This window comes from Cnephaeus nilssonii (genome assembly GCF_951640355.1).
Source record: "Cnephaeus nilssonii genome assembly, chromosome: 5".
Taxonomy (NCBI): domain Eukaryota; kingdom Metazoa; phylum Chordata; class Mammalia; order Chiroptera; family Vespertilionidae; genus Cnephaeus; species Cnephaeus nilssonii.
Genome location: NC_137076.1, coordinates 45276220 through 45301814, shown reverse-complemented (window position 1 = coordinate 45301814; position 25595 = coordinate 45276220). Strand labels below are relative to the sequence as shown.

The 25595-nt window shown below is 46.8% G+C and overlaps 1 protein-coding gene across 1 annotated transcript; it reads right to left on the bottom strand.

The window, feature by feature from the left end:
• Positions 1 to 532: 532 nt before the first annotated feature.
• Positions 533 to 25092, bottom strand: LOC307099033 (large ribosomal subunit protein uL11-like; the record flags this gene model as incomplete). The annotated part of the gene is given in 7 exon segments (XM_079770248.1): positions 533 to 668; positions 670 to 686; positions 689 to 1008; positions 5806 to 5883; positions 6900 to 7053; positions 21082 to 21143; positions 25083 to 25092. Coding segments are annotated over 7 exon segments (777 nt in total).
• Between the last annotated feature and the right edge of the window lie 503 nt (positions 25093 to 25595).

Genomic DNA, 25595 nt, shown 5'->3' with positions numbered 1-25595 from the left:
CAATTATGTTAGTTTCAAATCCATGGAACCCATGCTTTCTAGGCACTTGATACGACTCTATGAAAGGGCCTTGGGAGTAGAGTTTGCCTGTGGTTAGGAATGTCACAGGGAGAGGTGATGCTGTTGGTTTGCTTTGCACAGGACTGAGTCCCAGGGTGACTGCAGGTCCACCTCTCCGCTCTTCCAGAGACCCTCAGACATTCACGTGTTAGCAGCTCCTTCTAGATACAACTATTCAGAAAATGCACCCCCTTTTTTTTTTAATCGTCAAATGATCTTCAATTGCAACATTTTCCTTTGTAGTTCTTTTTTTTTAAAAAAAAAATATTTTATTGATTTTTTTACAGAGAGGAAGAGAGAGGGATAGAGAGTTAGAAACATCGGTCAGCTGCCTCTTGCACACCCCCTACTGGGGATGTGCCTGCAACCAAGGTACATGCCCTTGACCGGAATCGAACCTGGGACCCTTGAGTTCGCAGGCCGACGCTCTATCCACTGAGCCAAACCGGTTAGGGCTCCTTTGTAGTTCTTATTAACTAGCTGGGCATTCCACCGCACCACTATTGATGTCATCCATGATGTCATGAGGGTGGTGGCCATCAACATTGCAGCCCACAGACTGGGCAGTCCCCAGCATCACTTTAATGCTTCCGGAGAGTTCTCTAGCTGAAGGTCATTGCTGCATCTATCGGGCAATGCTGACAATCTCATCAAAAGTGATATTTCCACTGTGCTTAATGTTTTGTTTTGTCTTATTTTGCTTCTTCCTGTCTCTTGGCGGTCCTTTGAGAGCTTTGGTGATCAGGGCAGAGGCAGAGGGCACTGCCTCCCCCTGGGCCTGTCTGTTCCGAATGGTCAGTTTCACTGTAATCCTCAGACCCCTCCAATCACCGGTTGCTTTGGCAACGTCATCTCCAGCCTTTTTTGGAGACAGGCCCAGGGGGCCGATCTTGGGGGCCAGGGCAGACGTGGCACCCACTTCCCCACCAGTGCACCTCAGGTATAGGACTTTGAGGAAGGTGGTTTCGGATGAACCCAGATTTTGGACGACCGAAGAAAGTTGCACCTAAGCCTCTTCTGAGCTGAAAGCCGAAAAAGCCAGAACATGCTTTACCTTCCTATTCTACGCCATCTCCACCCACTATTCCCCCTTTAAACCACCATTACTCTTAGGTCTCTCCCAATGTCTGGGAGAATGCGATCCCTTCCTACTCAGCCCCCAGGTCCAATCTTGGGGCTTCGGGTTCCAGCTCCTCTGAGAGTGGATTTCACCTGCCCGGTGCGGGTCCCCTGACACCACGGGAGGCTCAGCTGCGCTCCGGTTCTGACGTGGGCAGCAAGGACGGAGATCCCCAGTGGGAATCAGTGGGAATCCCGTGTGGCACTGACTGGGAAGCAGTGCCCTATTCGCCCCATACAGCCTCTGAATTGGTGTCCTTTTTGGTCCCATCCTGGTCATTGGACTCCTCACTAGAGTCCCCCCTCCCGAGTTTATTCCCTTCTCTGGCCTGGCTGGAAAAATTAGAAATCTGTCTTGGTCCCTCTCAAGGCAACTTCAGAACATACGTGATTCCTTCCGGATATTAACTTGGCCCGCCCAAAGCTGGTGGGCGCCCTGAGCTCAACGGTTAGGTCTGGCAGGAGTCTGCACAGCCCACCCATGGCAGGATTCACTGTGCTGTGCCTGGGCACCCGGGGGCCCCTGCTGTCTCCCCTCGGATCTGCACTGGGCCTCGGCATGTCTGGAGAACACTCTCATGCGTGCTCTTGGTGCTTGCTCTCACCCCAAAGAGTCTCTGAGGTCAGCTTCTAGCGCCAGGCACACAGCATCTGTATACCCTTAGCGGGAAGAACCCACCACGTCTGCCCCCTGCCCATCTCTTGGAAGCCAGTCCTCTATGTCTCATTATTTAACCCAGTGATGGTCTCCCCTCTCTGCTCAGACATTATCCACGCCCCAATGTTTGTTCACAAAACTCATCTGCATTTAAAAATCAGCTCTTATCAACGTCTACCGTATGTTACAAATATTTGACCCCATATTTTATTATTCTTAGATTCACATTCATGTTTTAGGATGTGGAATCAGGAAAACTTGTTTTCTGGGGTCTGTGCCAAAGAATAATCTCAACCAACCCCAGCCGGTTTGGCTCAGTGGATACAGCATTCAGCCCACGGACTGAAGGGTCCCGGGCTCCATTCCTGTCAACGGCACATACCTTAGCTGCAGGCTCCTCCCCGGGCCCTGGATGGGGCACGTGCAGGAGGCAATCAATCAATGTGTTTCTCTCACATCGATATTTTGCTCTGTCTTTCCCTCTCTCTTCCACTCTCTCTAAAATCAATGGAAAAAATATCCTTGGGTAAGGATTGAAAAAAAAAAAAAAAAAAAAAAGAATAGACTCAACAGCCAGCCTTTCACAGAACTCTAAAGCATAGGGAAGTGAGAACCTGTATTGTATTTGCGACTCTTATGTGTCTACGGGCAATTCTCTCCAAGCCATGCCTTTGTCTTTCCTCTCTTTGTCCTTCATCTTACTGAGCTGTCTGTCCTCTGATATACGTCTCCATCCACGCTATCCATTTTAGAACATAAACTCTCACAGGTTAGATCTATGTTCAAGATATATTATTCTGGAAAGTACCTATCACAATGACATCTACACTTAGATTTTTTTAAACTATTGTATTTTCATAATAATGGTTATCCTAAAATTAAAGTGGGAAGGCAAATTAAGGGCATTATAGTCATTTGTGGACCAATATGGTACTTTATATAAAACTGTAAAGGTAATGGGTATGAAAGTACCTTGTAAAATATTGTTCGTTATTATTTCAGTTATTCTTACATTATTACATTTTTATAATGTACCAGTAAAAATGAAAAAAGGCGTATTTCTCTCCATATTATAATCATGTTTTTAACCAGAGATAAAGCACTCTTAGCCATGCTTCCATTACTTCCTTTACGGCTATTTATTTTCTTTATTCTGTAATAGCTGTGAATGTCTAGGGTGATAGTCATACAATTGTACCCCTAAAAGAGACTTTAACGTTCTTATCCATTTCTTTGCCTTTAGGCAGAGCTGCCCTTAATAAACCTATTCAGACAGATGAAGACATCTGCAACTGAAAAAAATAAAGGGAATGTTTTCCTGATGATAGCTACAAAGCATACATTTAAAAAAAGAGGTTCTATATGTTCCCTGCATTCAATACCAAGCATTTCTGGTTTGATAAAACAAACAACTGCATTTCCTTTGCTAGTACTCAGAGTAAAAGGCATTGATTGCGGTTTGATATTACTGCTCTTAGTAATGGGTTTCCTGTCCCCTTTCACCCTCATTGCCTCTGTCTACAACCATGACATTTAGAAAATAATACCCTTAGAAAATGTTCAAAACAAGAGAACCAGAATTTTAGAGAAAAAAAAAGTGCAAGTCAATACAATAACCATTTTTTTCTATTTTATCCTGTAGTTACTAATACATATACAGATTTTTAAAAAACTATAATCATATACTCATTTTTTTTCATGTAACATTACATTATAAATATTTCCATAATCTGATCCGGTGCTGATATCTTCTATTTTAACAAATATATAACATTTTATTAAGGGAATACAACAATTTTTGTTTACTTTCTATTATTACATAATGAGAAAATAAACACGTTGGGTTACACAGGTTTCCAAATTTCCAAAAATTAATATTTGTAGGACGTGGTCTCTAATTTCAAATTACTTTTCCCAGTGATTCCCCCAGCTCCTCCATCACCAGGCTCACACGAGTGCTCTGGCTCTGGATGTTTCAGTGACTTTAATTTGCACTAAGTTTGGAAGAGGTGCCTTTAATACGACTCAGCCTCTGAAAACCAAAGAAAGAGGGGGGGAAATCACCTCCGCTGCTGCACACACCAGGTTACTTTAAACATTTGACTAACGTCAGGTTACTAGAGAATGGTCTGGAATCTTCTATCAGATTGTTAAGTGGATCAGATATATTAACAGGGCAGTCGGGAAATGAGCACTGCCCCTTGCCTGCCGACTGCCCCATCCGCACCCCTTGCTCTGAGGCCCTTTCATACAGGTAGGAATTGAACGTTTTAAAGAAGATTCTCTTTTCTGACCTGGCTCTCTTTCTCCCTTCCTGAAAGAGTCTTCAGTGGCTCCTACTGTCCATAAGCAAGTCCCAAACCCTGAGTCCTGGCTCTGAGGCAATGGGAAGGGCGTGTGGACAGCAGTAACCGAGCCCTGGCTGCAGACTCACAAGGCCCGGGTTCAAGTCCCATCCTGTGCTAATACGTCACCCTCGGGTTTGCTTCTGTGCACAGTGAGAATGAGAGTATCCATCTCACGAGGCTGTGTAGCCGATGAGGCGAGGATTCGTTAGGAAGCGTCCGGAAGGAAGGACCTCCTGAAGTGACGCCCTTCCTTTCATTGCTCTTCAGCCTGGGCTCAGCCTCTTTATGCCCCGCCATGGGTTCCCCACACCCACTGCTGCTTTTCTGTTTCTATACCTCCGCTTACTCTATTTTCTCCATCAAGTGCTTGTCCTCACGGCTCCAAAATCCGATCCAAGACCCAAGTAGGCAGCCTTTCCAGAGTGAAATGGACTCCGCCTCCCCCCGGGCCACCGCCTCCCTCCGAGCATCGATCATACGTGGCTGCCTGTGATAACTGTGCGTGGCGCCTCGCTTGTCTTTTGGGAACGGAGCTGGTTTCTCGGTGTTCTTTGTATCCCAAGCACAATGCCTGGTACAAAGTCAGCACCTGCTTGTTGTTGGTTTTGTCTGATCCCACCCTATTAGACGCCGCCCTTTCCCCCTGCTCTCCCTTCCCTGACTTTATTCATTGTATCCCATCGGCAGGGAAACTCCACGCTGAGCACATCCACCGTGAACAATGGAGATGGGAGGCTCTGAACTTCCCCTAACCTCCAAGCAGGCACACCAGGATCCCCGCAAGTATATGAAACGACGGTCCTCAGAAAGGGAGAGAAAAATAAACCCCAGCCTGTCCAAGAAGCAGCTTTTGCATGTCTACAATCTGTCTGTTTTGGGAGGTAAGCCAAAATCAGGGGTCCAAGACTTTTTCCAATTCGATTGCATTCCATTTATTATTTATATAGCGCATATTGCTGTAGTCTCTAAGCACTTTAAAATGAAATACAACATACCTCTGGGAGCGAACAAGGAAATGAGGAATGGGGAGGGGGCGGGTGTTGGAAAAATTGGTTATCACTGTGAGCCTGGTGAAGCCTAAGCGGAGACAAGCCGCTCCTCCCCTGTCTGACACAGGTGCGGATAACGTATTGTTGGATGTCAGGGGCATAAATTTACAATGGGAGCTGGAAGCCAACCTTTGCAAAAAAAGAAAGAAAAAAGCTTCCTTTATTCTTTGCTTGAAAAATGCAGTCCTGGGGGGCGGGGGCTGGGGGAGGTTAGGACCCCCCCCACCCACACCCACACCCACACCCACACTCCTCTACTATCCACCTGGAAATTCAGAACCTGAGCAGAACATAATTGCTATCCACACTCACCATATAAATATCAGCCTTCAAGATTTTATTTTTTTTCATTCTTTGTGGCAACAGACACCACAAACACTAAAGCTTCCGGATGCTGTGTTTCACTCACATGGTTCGCTTTCCTGCGTCATTTGGAAATTCTCAAAAGGGAGAAGAAAAGGAGAGAGTCAGGGAGTGTGGTCGGAGCACCAGAGAGCACCCCATGTTCTGTCCTTTGTCCCGAAGGCCACACCACCGATACACATACAGTAGGGGGTCAAAGCCTGCTTACCTCCGAACTGAATTCTGCCCTTCTTTCCTGAGAATGCGCCCTCCGTTAAGGAGGTCCAAGGCACCCTCAGGATCTCTCCTGAAATAGAAAAGCACCCAAATGCTTTGACCCTAGACCTCAGTGTCTTTGGTGGCTTTCAATGTGGTCTTCAGGCGAACTCACAGCGTCGGGGCGGGGCTCTGAGAGGCAGGGTTTCTGGTGGAAGCCTTGGGCCAGGGGAACAGGCCACACGGAGATGCCTTAGCCTGGTGCTCAATGCTGTCCTCAAGGATTAAAAAGCCGATTCCAGTGGGAGCCGAGTGCAGGCTGTAGAGATGATCGCGTTTGAAGCATGTTCCGTGTGCGTGGGGAGGGCAGGGTGGGAGGGGATGGGGAATGAGACCCTGACAGACATCAGTTCCTACACAAGGAGGCAAGACGGGCTCCAAGATTCAGCAACTCAGCTGGACGGCAGAGGCAGGCAGGAAGGCAGGCAGGCGGCCTCGCTCCTCTGCAAACAAGGCTTTTAAACCTTGAGTCTCCCGTGGTTTTCCATCACGTGTGCAATGTTCTTCTGTAGCTGCCCGCCCTCCAGGAAAGAATGTGGGACCCGGCAGCTTTCTGTGCGCAGGGCAGGGAGGACAGGAGGGAGCCTGCGTCTGTGTTCTGGGAGGGACGTGGCCTGGAGAGAGGTGTTAGCACAGGAGGTGGCAGGGAAGCTGTGAGCGTGCTGCGGAGGGAGAGGGGCCAGGGGCCGCCAGACGGGCTTGTGAGAACACGGGCCCAGGATCCCGGCTTCTCGGAATTGTTAGGAGTCAGGGCTGCGTGTCCTGCACCCATGTAACTCGGGGGAGGGATGAGCATGGGAGGGAAGATTATTATTATAGGAATTTTAAAGACAGAGTTGAGCTGAAATGATGATAAACTGGAATAGGGACTGCTAAAGTATAGATTCATTTCTAACTGAAGAGAAGAAAAGGAGGAAGGGAGGAGGAAGGGAGGGAGGGAGGAAGGGAGGGAGGGAGGGAGGGAGGGAGGGAGGGAGGGAGGGAGGGAGAGAGGGAAGGAGGGAGGAAGGAAGGAAAAGAAAATCTCTGTGGCTTGTCCTGTGTCACCTAAGGCTTCAGTCTGCTGGGAGTGGGTCCCAGGAGTGGGAGCACTGTGCTCCATATCTTCCCGGAATGGCTTAAATGGTGGGGAGTGAAGAGGAACTCGAAAACAGACGACACCTTGAACTTCCAGGAGCCACACTAGGTCCTTGGAGGCAACCTGAAGCAGGAAGATGTGGGGTAAAGGAACCCCAGAATGTGAGGTGCCGGGTCCTGAAGGACCCTGAACTGGCCATAGCCATCTTCTGTTCTCCCAGGTGCCATTATGCATACCTAAATTGCCATATTACACCCACGCCTATTTGTATTCTAAAATATTTCACAGAGTGAATAACACAACCCAAAGGAATGATCAACAAAAACATGCAACAGAGTGGGTACTCAGTACTTTCAGTTAAATCATTATTTTAAAGTAAAATATTTTTAAATTTTTATTACATTTATTGGGGTGACATTGGTTAATAAAATTATATAGGTTTTGGGTGTACTATTTTATAATACATCATCTGTATTCGGTATTGTGTGTTCACCACCCCAAGTCAAGTCTTCCTCCATCCCCATTTATACCTCCTTTTACCCTCTTCTACCTCCTCCCACACCCCTCTCCCTCTGGTAATCACCACACTGTTGTCTGTGTCTATAAGATGGTTTTGTTGTTGTTTGTTTTTTGCTTAATCCCTTCACCTTTTACACCCTATCCCTCAACCTCCTCCCCTCTAATAGCTGTCAGTCTGTTTTCTGTATCTATGAATCTACTTCCATTTTGTTTGCTTGTTTATTTTGTTCATTAGATTCCACATATAAGTGAAATCATATGGTATTTGTGTTTCTCTGACATATTTCACTCAGCATAACGCTCTCCAGGTCCATCCATGCTGGATCCCCATGACGACCCGGTGAGGGCAGAGAGCAGCATCCCCTCCCCATCTACAGAAGGGCAGAGCGAGGCTCACCTCTAGACCAGTGGTTGGCAAACTGCGGCTCGAGAGCCACATGCGGCTCCCAAGCCACAGTTTGCCGCTCTGTTGACTAATGAGTTTGCCGACCACTGCTCTAGACGGTAATGAAGTGAGTGGAGGAGCCGAGTTCTAAATCCAAAACTTTTCGCCACTTTAAGTCTGTTTTATCTGCACAACTGGGTAACCTCAGTCTGTGACATCTGGGTAAATAAATCTGTTATTGTGTGCAAGAGTTGTGTGTGTGTGTGTGTGTGTGTGTGTGTGTGTGTGTGTGTGTGTGTTTCAGGGTCTCCTTAAACCATGGGGTGCAGGAAGCTCTGCTCAGCTCCAGCCAACCGCTGCCATGCAGGAAGGTGAGGCCAGGTCTCCCAGCTTTTCAAGAGTAGCTGGACATTGACATTTGTACACGCAGTCTGCTGTTTTCATAGTGGTGCATTTGAAAAGGAAAAGCAATCACAACAGTGTGCACACTAACCCACTGGCCACCGCTGTGAGACCTCAGCCTGCCGTCTGTGTACCTGGCTCCTCCCAGGGTTATTCGCAGAGAAAGTACAAAGGAGATGCGATCATGCCTGTACCCCCTTCCTCATCCTCTCTCCCCGTGAGACTCACCTGATCGGAATATCTGTCCCTGGATTCCTCCTCTCTTTTGTCTATCTCCCTTCATCTGAGTCATTCTCACTTTCTTTTGGGACTTTGGACATTACCAGTAAGTGCCGGCAAGGGAAACTTGGTTTGTTTGTTTGTTTGTTTAGCATCCTAGACTGGGATGAGCTAGATAGGAGATAGCTGGGGGGCACAGGGGTCAGAAAGGGGGAGCAAGGAAGGATTTGGAAGCACCAGGCACAGGCACCGCCCACGAAGGAGAGGAAAGAATGGAGCTGATGGCACGCATAGTAAATATCACACAGTAATGCAATAGAGAGTAATAGGCCACAGAGCAACTGCGACAAGCATGCCAGTCGTGTACTGTATTTCGGCGCACAGCTGGATACACATCTCTCCTGACAAACCCAGACAGTTTTACTGTACTGAGTAATGGAAACAAGGCAAATGTGTCTGCTATCATGGAAACAAATCCACGGTGAAAGGAGAATACGGAATACAAGAAAGATATTCTGTTTTCATTGTTCTAAGTAGATGTTGCATCTCATGGCAGATAGGATTTCATAAATGAGCAGCAAGAGATTTGGGGGATAACCGTAGTGTAAATGCTCTCATTTGGTAATGAAAGTGCTTTTGACTGTTATGCATTAGTAATTCAGGCAACAGTATTTCTCAGCTCCTATTGTGTACAAAGTAGTAGGCACGGGGGGCGGGGGAGCAGGGAGAGGAGGGATGCCACATTTTCTTTTGAGCAGCTTACAGTCTAGCGGTATTAGATTTGCAAGAAGACTGAAGCTCCCCCACAAAGCCTATATCAAATCTTAAACCGTTTTAAGCAATTAAAAAAAAATCTTAGACACTTCTTCCAGAAAACATGTCCCTTTGTATTCATCTGAACATAATTCAAACCACATTTACTAAAACTCTCTGTTACCCTGTTGTATGGCCACTTTTTTTAATGTTTCTGTAAAGAAAATAAAACGAAGAGCATTTTCTTAGAAGTATCTTTAAGATTTTAAGCAATAAAACAGTGTTTATATTTATCTAATCTTACAGCTCTCTGAGGCTGGAGGATTCAATTACTGTAGACAGTAATCCTTTCTCCTAACACACTCCTTTCCCCCATCCCCCTTTTAATATTATTATTATACTGCCGTGTATTTCATACATATTTATTAAAAAGTACTAGCATTTCTCTCTGCCACTCAATTCAGCAGGCCAACACCAAAGTCAGGTAGTCACACCTGTCTTCCCACTTGTCAAGCCTGCTGGGGTTATCCTTCCACACAAACAGTCAAAAAAAATAAAGCAGAACAATGGTAATACTACCCAGTAAGAAGAATGAGATCCAGATGCTCTCAAAATAAGAGAGGTTTGATCAATGCCACGTTAACTTTATTTTCACTGCTTCCCCAACTGGGTCCAAATAAAAAAGCAAAAAAAAAAAAAAAAAAAAAAAAAAAAGCAGTACAGGGCCAGAGAATTGTGCTGACACTGAGGAGTGTCTTTTAGCAAGATGCAATTTTGAAAATAATGTCCAAGTTACTTGATATGTTATCAAAAGATCGCCTTAGATCACCCTGGCTGGGTGGCTCAGTTGGTTGAAGCATTGGCCTGTACTCCAAAAGTTTCCGGGGTTCAATTCCTGGCCTGGTGTACCTATGCAACCAATCGGTGTCTCTCTCTCACATCAATGTTTCTCTCTCTCTCTCTCTCTAAATATATCCTCAGGTGGAGAGAAAATCACCTTATAGTTATTAAAAATTTTTAATTCTAAGAATCAAAAGTTGTCTTTACCTCAATGCCCATTTCCTACCAAGACTTCTCCACGATCAGATTTACTTTTGTCTCTTCCGTGACAGCTAACCGTCAGCGATATAATGCAGTCTATATTTGGGATATCCGTGGAAGTAGAACCCTATTTTCCAGACACAAAATTTGTATGGCTTTTAAATAAGTTTTAAGTAGATCCTGACCTCATAGAAAAAAAAAAAAGAGAATGAGTGACTAACACTCCCAAAAGAATCATAATAATTCAGAACACTCTAAAGAATACCTTCAAAAAAAGTTGACCAAAAGTCTTACCTTGGGATCAAACAAGTGACTGTGTTTAAAATCTCTTGGTTTAAAAAAAAAAATAATAAATAAATAAATAAAATCTCTTGGCTGGCACCCCACCCTTTAATCAGCCTCTGAGTATTTTGATATCTTTAATGCATTTCAAGCTTCTTTCTGACATTCTCTCAATAATGTTCAAAGCTGCTAAATGCGCTGCTTTCAGAAAATCAATAAAGATGACTTAGATTTCTGTGCAGTGAAAGAAAAACAAAATGCTTAATTGGCCTAGCTGTGCCTTCTTATTTATTTAAATTAAAAGAAATAAGCTAATCTGCGTTGAAGGCAGAATCCACTGAAATGTGACCAATTGGTGTTACTTTATTTTTCTTGACAGTGATTTTGCAGAAATCCCTATCTTTTTTTTTTTTTTGTAAATTTACAATAATCAGAAAGCTCTTTTATTTTCTTTCTGTGAAAATTTAGTGGTTGGTAGTTTCTAAGTATAATGCACGTATCTGACATTAAACAGTTTGACGTCTGTATTTTAAATAATTCAAATCGTAGATTTCAACCTAAAAGCTGATGCTTTATATTCTGACATTAACTAATTTCAAACTCTTTATCATGTGGTCAATTACTTCACTTTTCAAAAACAACGATGAGTGATCACTGTAAACAAATTTCTTTGGCAATATCTTCAAAAACTAACAGATACGCATGGTGACTGTGGGGGCAAACACTGGGGCGCGTTACCCCCGCCCCCAGCCTTCCCCCTCCGTGGCCCCGTGACTGTGGCTCTCGTCTCCGTGGCTCGGGGCCAACAGAAATGCCCATGGAAAGGCAACCCCCGTCTGAACAGAGGGCCGACGGCCTTTGTGAAAGATGAGAAGACAAAGCCTAATACAGTGAAACTTCTTTGGAACATTTTCCAGGGAACTGAGCATTTTGAGAGTCCGACGTGGGAACATGCTCAGCACAATGACGCGTTTCACGGCGCGGACGCTTGCCAAGCATTCCAGCGCCCCCCGCACGCTGGGCTCAGAATCTGGCCGCGCCAGGGGATGGGCACAGGCTCAGGAGGGCTCGCCTCCCGCCCCGTGTGGTTGCACGAAAGGGTCGATGACTTCCGTCTGAAACAGAGGCCAGGTCTGTTCTCAGCTCCCCTGCTCTGGAGGAGGGACGAGAATGAATCCCCGGTGGTTACTTGAGCTAGTTCAGGTGGCTTAGATAAGGGCAAACAGTGCCTTTGTGTGCTACCAAAACCGCTTGCAGAATGAACAGTCTCTGGTGACGGTGAGCAGGCCCACACTGCGTGTCACCTCTAAATGCTGGGAGGAGGAGCTGGTTTACTTTTTTCCCCCTCCTTGTGCTTCGCTCTAGTAAATGCGATTCTGTGATGTGCTATCATAGCATGGTTCTCGTGTTTGAAACCCCCTCTTCTTATGCACATTAATTTATTTTAGAACTTTGGAAACCTGAGGACAACATCACCGAACACCAGGGAGCAGGATAGGCCATACTGTGCTTGGATAATGTCAACATCGAGTTCCAGCCTCGTGGCTTTTTTGTTGTTGTTGTTTGTTTGTTTGTTTGTTTGTTTGTTTGTTTTTTACTGTGTTTCCCCTGGAGAGCTTGTTTGGTGGATGCAAGAAATTCTACTCACTGGTGTTTTGGGGTTTTTTAAAAATATATATTTATTGATTTCAGAGAGGAAGGGAGAAGGAGAGAGAGAGAGAAACATCAATGATGAGAGAGAATCATTGGTTGGCTGCCTCCTGCACACCCCGTACTGGGGATGGAGCACACAACCTGGGCATGTGCCCTGAGGGGGAGTTGAAGTCAACATTCAACCACTGAACACTCTGGCCCGGCTGGTGTGTCTTTTTTCCCCAATTATCTAAGAGCATTTTGGTATTCAGATGACCAAGAATCTGTTGTAATGTGGCTTTGGGACACAACTGATCAAGATAGAGGCTAATGGAGACCGGGTTTCTTAGGAATGGATAAGTTTTAGCTGATTAAAAAATATAATTAATCAAGCCACGGGACAAGATGACATCTTTTGAATTTAAAATTGTTTAAATTTTGCCCTGAAAATCAGAGGTAATTTTAAAAATACACAATTAGCCCTAGCTGGTTTGGCTCAGTGGAGAGAGCATCAGCCTGTGGACTGAAGGGTCTTGGGTTCGATTCTAGTCAAGGGCACGTGCTGAGTTGCAGGCTCCATCCCCAGTAGGGGGCCTGCAGGAAACAGCCACTAAGTTTTGGGATATTTTGTGATACAGCAACAGATGAACTAACACACCATTTCTGTCCACTTCCATCCTTCTAAGTTCTTCAGTCCACATCACTTCCTCCTTCCTGCCCTGCCTCTCTCATTGCCATTCCCACCCCCCACATTCCTTTTATTTTTTTGTGGAATGATTTAAAACTATCTGTTTCATAGGCTCCTTTAGACCATACCTCAGGGCTTCTCCTTCTTCACCTTAAATGACCAAAAAATAATTAAGTTTCCAACCAAAGAGAAACTCCAGTGCTGGCTGCTGTAAGAACAATGTTCAGCTTATATAAAGAAACTGTGAGTCATCCAAAATAAGGAATGTAGCTATGATTTCATCAACTTAAAAATACTCCAGCTTTCATACATTTTATAAAGTTGAGATTACACACCCCAATGATTAAACAACCACGGCCCTCATTACTTAAACTTTTTATAGTAATAAAACATTATTTTCAAATATTTTCGTTATTTTTGGCCTACCCTTTGATTTGGACTATGGCTACATGTAGGTGTGAGATATCAGTACCTGAAATCCTCAGGCTTTTCAGCCTCTGGGCTCCGCTGGTTGTTGTTTGTTTTGTTAATCCTCACGAAAGGGTATTTTTCCATTGATCTTTTTTTAAAAAATACATTTTTATTGATTTCAGAGAGGAAGGGAGAGGAAGAGAGAGATAGAAACATCAATGATGAGAGAATCATTGATGGGCTGCCTCCTGCACGCCCCCTCCTACTGGGGATCGAACCTGCAACCTGGGCATGTGCCCTTGACCGGAATCAAACCTGGGACCCTTCAGTCCGCAGGCTGACGGTCTATCCACTGAGCCAAACCCGCTAGGGCTCCATTGATCTTTTAGAGAGAGTGGAATGGAGGGGGAGAGACTGAGAGAGAAACATTGATGTGAGAGGGGCACATCAATTAGTTGCTTCCCACACTCAACCCAACTAGGGCCAGGATGGAGCCTGCAACTGAGGTATGTGCCCTTGACCAGAATCGAACCCGGGACCTTTCAGTCCACAGGCTGATACTCTATCCACTGAGCAAAACCAGCTAAGGTTCAGCTGTTACTGCAATACCCCTAATGAAATGCCTTGTGCTACTCCCCTCCCTCTGATTGTGGAAATCCTCTCTTCTAGGATTTTGGAGGGTCCCCGGCAGGTTTATTCTTCCCTTTGTCACTGTTCTCTCTGGAATCATCCCCCACCCCTCCCCACCCCACCTGCCACTGAGGTGCTCTTCTTGCCCTCAGTTTTCTTTTACGACAGGCCCTGCCCGCTTTCTTAAACTCCCCCAAATGCCACCAACAAGAAGCTGCCAAATGGAATACAGCAAAGCACAGATAACAAACAACTTAATACTAAAAATTAGACATTGCCTGCAATTAGCCTTCTCCAGTTTCTTGGGGAAGTTGCTGTGATCCACCTCCTCGGGGTCCTGTGTGCCCCTCCCTCGCTGCCTCCCAGCCTCCCAAACCCTTCTCTTACATCTTGCTATTTTTCCTCTAGTCCACGATTCGTTCTCCACCACAACGTTTATTTTCCTTGATTCGGAGAATTTAACTTGGTTTGGGTTAAACTTCTCTCATTCAGGTTGTGTCGTAGTGGGGATTCGGGAGGGGTCTTAACTTCTCCCAACACTGAGGTCCCAGACACATTCCTGTGTTCTTTCTTTTTTGTTGTTGTTTTGTTGTTGTTGTTAATCCTCACTTGAGGATATTTTCCCCATTGATTTTTAGAGAGAGTGGAAGCGGGGGGAGGGGGGGGGGAAGGGGGGGGGAGAGAGAGAGAGAGAGAGGTGAGAGAGACAAATCAATTGGTTGCCTCCTGCATGTGTAACAACCAGGGCCAGGGATCGAACCTGCAACCCAAGTATGTCCCCTTGACCAGATATCAAACCTGAGTGTGCCAGGCAATGCTCTAACCACGGAACCACGCCAGCCAGGGCCATGTGTTCTTTCCTGGATGTCACCCTCCTCAGCTCAAACTGTTCCCAGACATTTGAAATCACATTTTAAATGTTGCATTAGAGTTGAATAAAAAGATTAAGTTTTTTTTTAAAAAACCACATAAAATATATAATAAAAGTTATTTTTCCCATTGAAATCCTGCTGAATTTGCTAAAAAATATAAATTTACAAAGAAGTGAAGTGTTTTCTTAAGACTAGACCAAATACCCAGACTATAAACTAGTGTCTGATTCATTTCAAGTAAAAGGTGACAGCTACTTTTATGAATGTTTGTAATGACCCTCTTTGAGGATCAATTTCCATAGATTGGAATGCTCCTTCTATGGCTCGGCAAGTGATTGGCCAATAGTAAGAAGCTCTGTCTTCTCTCTCAGTGTCAAAGGTCTAACATTGACATGAAACGTTTCAACGAGGAACTACTGTAAATTATGCTTCATCTTGGGAAGCTAGACGAATATAAGACACTCCACTTCGTAAGTGAAATAGAGAGAGACAAGCACCATGTGACTTCACTTACATGTGGAATCAAAAGAACAAAATAAATGAACAAACAATGAAAGTAAATATTTATATTCCATCATGAAAGTACATCTCCTCGGAGAAGTAAGAAGGGCTGGTTCCTGGCTGTGCACGGGGAAACATTCCCTCTCTGCTTCCTCCCGGGAGCTCACCACACCCCGTGTTTTCAGAGAGACCTGGGAGTTTCTAGAGAAAATAACTTGAAGCGCGTCTGGTGAGCTGGGTGAGGGACAGGAAAAGGGCGCTGGGCGGAGGGAGGGTGTGATGAAAGAAATTTCCCACAGGTAGGTTTCTCCAGGCAGCAGAGATCATTCATTAGGAGCAAAAGGTAAGTATGGCAAAGGGCATTGTATTCAACTAAAGACCTGAGGGTTAGCGTAGAGGGGTGTGCAAATCAGTGGTGTCTAGTTGACCCTGTGTGTTAGTAGTATGCTCATTAAGTCATCCAAAGAGCTGTTACACAAATTGTGTTGTCTTGTTGGTGGCCCTCCAAGGGGTCATCTCTTATCTCTCTTCCTGGTGTGAGTCTGAGTCAGAATGGTGGCACAGAGAATGGGGTAGCTGGGAGCCCAGAAGCAGTCGGGAGCAGAGATTACCTGAATTCTTTGGCTAGGGGCCAACGTGGAGAGGGACTTCACTGGCTTGAGCAACAGCCAAGTGAGAACTTAAAGAGCAAGAGCCTGTGTGTAAAGATACTCAAAGTCACTAATCATCAGAGAACTGCAAATTAAAATCACAATGAGATATCACCTCACACCTATCAGAATGGCCATCATCAATAAATCAGCAAACCACAACTATTGGTGAGGATGTGGAGAAAAGGAAACCCTCGTGCACTGCTGGTGGGAATGTAGATTGGTGCAGCCAGACTGGGGAACAGTATGGAGATTACTAAAAAAATTTGAAATAGAACTATCATATGACCCAGCCATTCCACTCCTGGGTATTTATCTGAAGAAATCTAAAACACTAATTAAAAAAGATATATGCATCCCTTTGTTCATTGTGGTATTATTTACAACTAGAGGCCTGGTGCATGAAATTCGTGCATGGGGGCGGGCTGTCCCTCAGCCCAGCCTGCACCCCTTTCACAATCTGGGACTGCTGGCTCCTAACTGCTCACCTGCCTGCTGCCTGATTGCCCCTAACCCGCTTCTGCCTGCCAGCCTGATTGACACCTAACTGCTCCCCTGCCGACCTGACCACTCCCAACTGCCCTCACCTATAGGCCCGGTCACCCCCAACTGCCCTCCCCTGCAGGCCTGGTCCCCCCCAACTGCTCTCCCCTGCAGGCCTGGTCACCCCCAACAGCCCTCCCCTGCTGACCATCTTATGACAATGTGGGGGCGGCCATCTTGTGAGGGTGTGAGGGTCAATTTGCATACGATCTCTTTATTATATAGGATAGCCAAGATATGGAATCAACCTAAATGTCCATCAATAGACAACTGGATAAAATAGAAGTGGTACACATATACAATGGAACATTACTCAGCCATAAAAAGGAATGAAATTTTACCATTTGCAACAGCATGGTTGGACCTACCAGATATTATACTAAGTGAAATAAATCATACAGAGAAAGACAAATACCATATGATTTCATTTATACATGGAATCTAAAAAAACTAAATAAACAAACAAACACAATAGAAACAGACTCATAGTTACAAAGAATGGTCTGAGGGTTGACAGATGAGAGGAAACTTGGGGGACTGGATGTAAAAGGTAAAGGGATTAAGAAGTATAAATTGGCAGTTACAGAACCGTCATGAGGATTCAAGTACAGCATAGGGAACATAGTCAGTACTATTATAATAACTATGTATGGGGCCAAGTGGGTACTAGACTTATCAGGGAGATCACTTCGTAAGATATAAAAGTCTAACCACAATGCTGTACACCTGAAACGAATATAATATTGAATGTCAAATGTAATAGAAAAATTAAAGTTAAAATGGGGAGGGAGGTGAAGAGCAACAGTATATGGCTGTGGTTGGCAAACTGCGGCTCGCAAGCCACATGCGGCTCTTTGGCCCCTTGAGTGTGGCTCTTCCACAAAATACCACGGCCTGGGCGAGTCTATTTTGAAGAATTGGCATTAGAAGAAGTTTAAGTTTAAAAAACTTGGCTCTCAAAAGAAATTTCAATCGTTGTACTGTTGATATTTGGCTCTGTTGACTAATGAGTTTGCTCACCACTGGTATATGGGATAGCAGTAAAGGAAGCATGTGGGACTTCCAGAGATTCGTGTTGGTGGAGAGAAAAAAGGAGAAATTTGGAAGTAGATTGATTTTCTTTGATTTCAAAGGTAGGAGGGGTATTACGGTAAGAAAGCCGAGGATTGAATGTTACTGTTGCACCACTGCGTTCACAGGCCGGGAAGTTACAATAGCACAACAGAGAATAGCTTCTACCTGTGACCACATGGGAGGATGTCACTCCTATTAAAAGTACCATTTTCCCTAGCTGGTTTGGCTCAGTGGATAGAGCATCAGCCTGTGGACCAAGGTCCCGGGTTTGATTCCGATCAAGGGCACATACCTTGGTTGCAGGCTCCTCCCCGGCCCGGGCCCTGGTCGGGGCTTGTGCAGGAGGTAACCAATCGATGTGTTTCTCTCACATCGATGTTTCTCTCTGTCTTTCCCTCTATCTTCCACTCTCCCTAAAAATCAATGAAAAAATATCCTCGGGTGAGGATTAACAACAACAGTACCATTTTGACAAATGTGTTTGTTGATAATCAAACTTAGGTTTCAGCTATAACAACTCAGAAATAATTAACCAGACTTGGGATTCTACATTCTTGGTCACTCGGGGACAATAAGCACAGCGGTGACACTAGCCCCTGGAACTCACTGAGCTTATCAACAAGTAGGGGAGAGTAATTCTGTGCCATAGCATCACTGTGGAGATCATGAGAAAACTTCCGGGGAAGTGTTCAGCACGGTGTCTGGCACATAGGAAGCCTGCAATTATATTTGTCCATTGCTCAGTGAAGACGATTTCACGGAACATTAAGCCGGTGTGCAGAGGAAGACCACATAAACATTAGAGCAAATTCCAAAGGCTTTTGGTATCCTCAGCGCTGCATGAGAAAAAGACGGGACAGATTCTTTTGTAAGCCAGAGGGGGGAGGAAAGCTCCCCGGGTTGGAGGGAAGAGGGTGGCTTGTAGTCCTGACTGCTTCCTGCTCTCCTGTACCTTTTGGTTAGCTCCTTAGGCAACCTCTCCCTGTATCAGATTGCTGGGGAAAAACCCCGAGGGGCTCACTGGGAAAAAACCCCGAGGGGCTCACTGGGAAAAAACCCCGAGGGGCTCACTGGGAAAAAACCCCGAGGGGCTCACTGGGAAAAAACCCCGAGGGGCTCACTGGGAAAAAACCCCGAGGGGCTCAGTCTCTGGTAACAATAACTATTTGCACATTTGGAAGATGTGGCCATTATTGTTGCTAAAACACTTGCTTTAATTATTTATTGTTTCTTAATGTATGGTTTAGCAATTAGGAGATAGCAATGATAATGTCCTGTGGTTTTCATTGTTTAAAAACTGTGTGTTTTTATAGAAAAAGCAACTGTGGGACGTTGGGTTGACTGGACGGGCGGGAAATAACACCACTGTAATTGTGGTGCCAACTTACCTGAATTCTAGCTAAATGAGTAGGAGGAAGACTATAGACCCTTTTGTGAGCTGGGCCTTGCAAACCCAAATATAGAAAGTAAGGTCATGGTGGTCACACTTTAAATTTGGGTTAATTGTGTGTGTGTTTTCTAAGGTAATATTGGGGAGTGGCAAAGGTGAAGGAGAGGGGTGACAAGACTAATGTTATAGCAAATATTTATTGAGCAGATACTATGTGTCATGTACGGTGAAAAGCATTTTATATACATTATCTCCTTTGCCCTATAGGTAGGCATAACACTTCTCATTTTACAGAAAAATCAACTTGTCGGTGTTACACAATAAGAGTGGTTGAGATTTAAAGCCAAGTCTGTGACTCCATTCCATGTGTTTTCCATGATTGTTGCCTGAAAACGGAAATATAGGAGGTGCCCGGCTAGTGTGGCTCATTGGTTGAGTGTTGACCTATGAACCAGGAGGTCACGGTTTTATTCCCGGTCAGGGCACATGCTGGGGTTTCGGGTTCAAACCCCAGTAGGGGGTGTGCAGGAGGCAGCCGATCAATGATTCTCTCTCATCACTGATGTTTCTATCTCTTTCTTCCTCTCCCTTCCTCTCTGAAATCAATAAACATATTTAAAAAAATATTTTGTGCTGAAATTTATAAAGAAAGATTTACTAGTACCGGGGTGCCAAAGCTCCCCAGTTTGGAAAGTGTGCTTAGTAATAGGATATTTGAACGCTAGTGTGTAATTTTAGCAAATTCTGACCTATATTTGCCTAGAGATATATACCACTGCTGAACGCAAGTTTCCAGTTACCATTGCTTTTACGTCATTACAGTGTATAACTTAATGCTTTCCTAAGTGTTGGACCAGGATGTGCTTTGCAGGGATGCTGCGTTGGCCTCCACCTTGTACTGTGGAAGTGGTGATCAACTCTGGAGTCATTGTTAAATTAGCGAAGCAAGACAATAGCCAAATGTCATTTGTGCCAAGCAGCAAACCCTATTTCAGCAGAGGAGGCTGCTATTGTTTCATGAACAAAAGGCATTTTGTCCATGCAAATTTTAAATGCATCTGGTGGCCACAGGAAATCATCTTTAATCCCCTGTAACAAGTTCAGTAGCTGTCACAACATTTTAAGATAATTTGGGCTGAATTTTAACTGCCCTGGTAGCCTGCCATGCAGCATACACAAATCCGCACTTCGCTTTATTGATTGGCCTTGGTTTTCTTTCTTACTTTTGTTTTCTCTGTCTAATTTTGTGGTACTACTACTACTTGCCAGTCACCCAAGCAGGAAAACGGAGGTCATCTGACCCCTTGTAACCTCTATTCAGCACATTTCCCAAACGTCTCTGCTCCATTCCTGTCATCTCTGCCTTAGTTCAGGTCCTCATTGTCACTTCCCTGAACCACTTCAACAGCTGCCTCCTGGGGCCCTGTCCCCAGGCTTTTTGCCGCAAGCTCCTTCTCCCCACAGTCAAGCATCTTCTATGTAAACCCAAGACTGACCAGACTCTGCCTGTTTAACACCCACAAGGGTCCTCATTGCCTACAGAATCAAGTCCAAGCCCCTGGAATGGCTTTGAGAGCTCTGCAGCCCCATCTCCCCCTCTTGGCCATGACCATGACTATGACCTCCTGCAGTGATGAACTTGTATTTTTGCTATGCACAGTTCTGTTAGCTGTTTTTCCCCTCTGAGCCTTTTTCTCAAGCCGTCCCCTTTGTCCAAAATACCCTCCATGCCCACCCCATCCTCCAGCCCCCTCCCATTCCTCGCCTACAGTTCAAATGGCACTTCCTCTGGGAAACCCTGCCTCACCACACTGTGAGCCCTCACCCTCTGCTCCTGCTGACTCAGGGCGTCCTCCTTTCATTCCCATGTCTCCAGGAACAAATTTGGTATTTAAATATATATATATATTTGTATTGATTTCAGAGAAGAAGGAAGAGGGAGAGGGAGATTGATACATCAATGATGAGAAAGAATCATTGATTGGCTGCCTCCTACACAGCTTTCCCTGGGGATTGAGCCTGTAACCTAGGCATGTGCCCTGACTGAGAATCAAACCGTGACCTCCTGGATCATAGGTAGATGCTCAACCACTGAGCCACACCAGCCGGGCCTGTTTTATTTTTTAAAACTGTATTACTCTAACCATCAATGTCCTCACTACATTTTCTTGTAATTCTCTGTTGATGCATCTGTTGTCCTTCTTTAGAATGTTAGCTAATCCTTTTAAAAGTAGAACAGAAAAAGGCCAATGGCCTGTAGTAAAATACACAAGAGATATGATCAGATATGATAGAAAATAATGCAAGTGGCCCTTAAACATATGAAAAGGTGTTCAATCTTGCTGATAACAAGAAAAATGTGAATTACTATGTCACTGTTTCTTACCCGTCAAAGTGACATAAATGCAAAAGTTTGACAACATACGCTGGGTGAGGCTATGGGGAAGTAGTCATTCTCAGACACTGCTAGTTGGAATACATGATGGCACAACCAGCATAGAGAATTTGGCAACATCAAGCAACTTTATTTATGTTTTTCGTTTTTGGTCTGGCAGTTGCACATCTAGCAATGTATCTCAAAGTTGTACTGTAGCCCCGCCGGCTGTAGCTCAGCGGTTGAGTGTCGACCCAGGAACCAAGAGGTCACTGGTTTGATTCCTGGTCAGGGCATATGCCCAGGTTTCAGGCTCAATCCCCAGTGGGGGGCGTGCAGGAGGCAGCCAATCAATGATTCTCATCATTGATGTTTCTATCTCTCTCTCCCTCTCCCTTCCTCTCTGAAATCAATAAAAATATGTTTTAAAAAAAGTTGTACTGTAAAATATATGAGAAGATGTGTGCAGAAAGCTATACTTTATAGCACTTTTTGTAATAGCAAAAGATTGGAAACAGCCCGTATGACCATAAGAGGACTAGTTGAGTAATTCTGATAACTCCATACAAGAGAGTATTTTGAAGCTGTACAAAAAATGAGAAGTACTGATCCCACTTCTTGGAATTTATCCTAAGACTACCAATACACCAATCAGAAACAATATATACAGCATTATTTACAATAACCAAGATCTGGAAAAAGCCCAAGTGCCCATCAGTAAATGGGTGGATAAAAAAGCGGTGGTACATTAACACCATGGGATACTATGCAGCCATAAAAAAAGGAACTCTTACCTTTTGCAATAGCATGGATAAACCTGGAGATTATTATGCTAAGTGAAATAAGCCAGTCAGAGAAAGACAAATACCATATGATCTCACTCATATGTGGAATCTAATGAACAAAATAAACGGACAAAATAGAACCAGAGGCATAGATACATGGAACAGATGGACAGATCTCAGTGGGGATAGGGGTGGAGGGGATGGGATGAAAGAAGGCGAAAAGATTAGCCAAAGGACATATATGTGTTACCCATAGACACAGTCTGGTGATGGCCTGAGGGAGGAGGGGCCAGAGGCTGGGTGGGAGTGGGCAAAGGTGGGGGGGAGGATGGAGACATCTGTAATAGTGTCAACAATTTTAAAAAATGAAAAATACCTTTACGTAATATCCTAGCGTGATTGCCAAAAGTGTTAAGTGGAAAAGCAAGTTGGAAAAAAACGTGTGTTTAGTTTGCTACTGTTTTTCTGAGAAAGGGGAGGGTATGGTTATAAATATATATTTATAGTTTTTACAAATTTTCCTACAAGAAAAACGAATTAACAAGATGGAGATGACAAGGAGGAAAACTAGACTTCTCTGAATAAATATCCCTGATTTTAAGGATTTTACTTTGGAACCATGTAAATATTTTACTTAATTATAAAATAACTAGAGGCCCGGTGCACGAAATTCGTGCACGGGGTCCCTCAGCCCAACCTGCACCCTCTACAATCCAGGAGCTCTCAGAGGATATCCTACTGATGGCTTAGGCCCACTCCCCATGGTTCTTTGCTCTCTCCGGGGCCTGAAGGTTTCCCTGCAGCCATGGAGATGAAGCCCCCATGCCCTGCTGTCACTCTCTGCCTGCTGCCGCCATGTGCCATGTGAAGGAAGCCCCAATGCCCTGCAGTGTGCTCTGTCTGCCCGGCCTAGGGGCTTCCCAGACATGGACACACTAAGGAAGCCCCCATGCCCTGTTGTCCAGGCTCTGTCTGCGGGACCTGGGGGTGTTCCCATCGCCACTGCCCACTAAGGAAGCCCTCAAGCCCTGCTGTCTGGGCTCTGTCTGCCATGTCTGGGGACTTCCCTGCCACTGCCGCACTAAGGAAGCCACCAGGCCCGGCTTTGCAGGGTCTGGCGGCTTCCCAGCTGCCGAGATCAGGAAGCCGCCATGCCCTGCTCTGCTGGCACTGGAGTCTTCCCGATCGCCTCAGCGACAATCAGGAAGACTCCATGCCCTGCTCCTCAGCTGGCTCCTGGCGGCTTCCAGATCGCCACGCGCTGGGCCCAGCTCCTCTGCAGGCTCCTGGGCTTCTGATCACCACAGCGAGGGGTCCTGCTCCTCCGCCGGCTCCTGGCGGCTTCCAGATCGCTGCGGCGACAGCCCTGGTCCTCCACCGGCTCCTGGCGGCTTCCAGATCGCCGAGCAACAGGCCCAGCTCCTCTGCAGGCTTCTGGGCTTCCCGATGGCAGTGGCGATGGGCCCTGGTCCTCCGCCGGCTCCTGGTGGCTTCCAGATCGCCGCGTAACAGGCCCAGCTCCTCTACCAGCTCCAGGCGGCTTCCTGGTCCTCCACAGGCTCCAGGCGGCTTTCCGATCGCCGCGGCGACGGCCTTGGTCCTGCACAGGCTCCAGGCAGCTTCCTGGTCCTCCACAGGCTCCAGGCTGCTTCCTGGTCCTCCACAGGCTCCAGGCGGCTTTCCGATCGCCGCGGCGACGGCCCTGGTCCTGCGCAGGCTCCAGGCGGCTTCCTGGTCCTCCGCAGGCTCCAGGCGGCTTCCTGATCGCCACGGCCACAGGCCCTGGTCCTCCGCATGCTCCAGGCGGCTTCCTGGTCCTCCGCAGGCTCCAGGCGGCTTTCCGATCGCCTCAGTGACGGCCCTGGTCCTGCGCAGGCTCCATGCGGCTTCCTGGTCCTCCACAGGCTCCAGGCGGCTTCCTGGTCCTCCGCAGGCTCCAGGCGGCTTCCTGGTCCTCCGCAGGCTCCAGGCGGCTTCCTGGTCCTCCGCAGGCTCCAGGCGGCTTCCTGGTCCTCCGCAGGCTCCAGGCGGCTTTCCGATCGCCGTGGCGACGGCCCTGGTCCTGCGCAGGCTCCAGGCGGCTTCCTGGTCCTCCACAGGCTCCAGGCGGCTTCCTGGTCCTCCGCAGGCTCCAGGCGGCTTCCTGATTGCCATGGCCACAGGCCCTGGTCCTCCGCATGCTCCAGGCGGCTTCCTGGTCCTCCGCAGTCTCCAGGCAGCTTCCCGATCACCGTGGCAACGGGCCCTGGTCCTCCGCATGCTCCAGGCGGCTTCCTGGTCCTCCGCAGGCTCCAGGCGGCTTTCCGATCGCTGCAGCGAAGGCCCTGGTCCTGCGCAGGCTCCAGGGGGCTTCCTGGTCCTCCGCAGGCTCCAGGCGGCTTCCTGGTCCTCCGCAGGCTCCAGGCGGCTTCCTGGTCCTCCGCAGGCTCCAGGCGGCTTCCTGGTCCTCCGCAGGCTCCAGGCGGCTTTCCGATCGCCGTGGCGACGGCCCTGGTCCTGCGCAGGCTCCAGGCGGCTTCCTGGTCCTCCACAGGCTCCAGGCGGCTTCCTGGTCATCCACAGGCTCCAGGCGGCTTCCTGGTCCTCCGCAGGCTCCAGGCGGCTTCCTGATCGCCAAGGCCACAGGCCCTGGTCCTCCGCATGCTCCAGGCGGCTTCCTGGTCCTCCGCAGGCTCCAGGCGGCTTTCCGATCGCCACGGCGACGGCCCTGGTCCTGCGCAGGCTCCAGGCGGCTTCCTGGTCCTCCGCAGGCTCCAGGCGGCTTCCTGGTCCTCCGCAGGCTCCAGGCGGCTTCCTGGTCCTCCGCAGGCTCCAGGCGGCTTCCTGGTCCTCCGCAGGCTCCAGGCAGCTTCCCAATCGCTGCGGCGACGGCCCTGGTCCTCCGCCGGCTCCTGGCGGCTTCCAGATCGCCCGTAACAGGCCCAGCTCCTCTGCCAGCTCCAGGCGGCTTCCCGGTCACCACGGCTACGGGCCCTGGTCCTCCGCAGGCTTCTGGGCTTACCAATCGCCATGGCGTCAGGCCCTGGTCCTCCCCCAACTCCAGGCGGCTTCCAGATCGCCCTGGCGAGGACCCGCTAGCTGAGGGGACTGGGCGCCGCCATCTTGTGGGTATGGGGGCTGCCATTTTTGTCGTGGAGTGACGTCTAATTTGCATATTACTCTATTATTAGATAGGATTGTTTAGCCAGGCCGGTGTGGTTCTGTGGTTGAGCATCAACCTATAAACTAGGAGATCACAGTTTGATCCCCGGTCAGGACACATGCCCAGGTTGTGGGGTGCAGGCTTGATCCCCAGTGTGGAGCATGCAGGAGGCAGCCGATCAATGATTCTCTCTCATCATTGATGTTTCTATCTCTCTCCCCCTCTCCCTTCCTCTCTGAAATCAATAAAAACGTATTTTAAAAATAAAATAATTGTTTAAATCTCTAAAAAATGAAACAATTGAACCTAAATATGTAGTGAGTTGGCAGAATAATTTCATAAGGAAGAACTAACTCTGATTTTTCTCCTCTA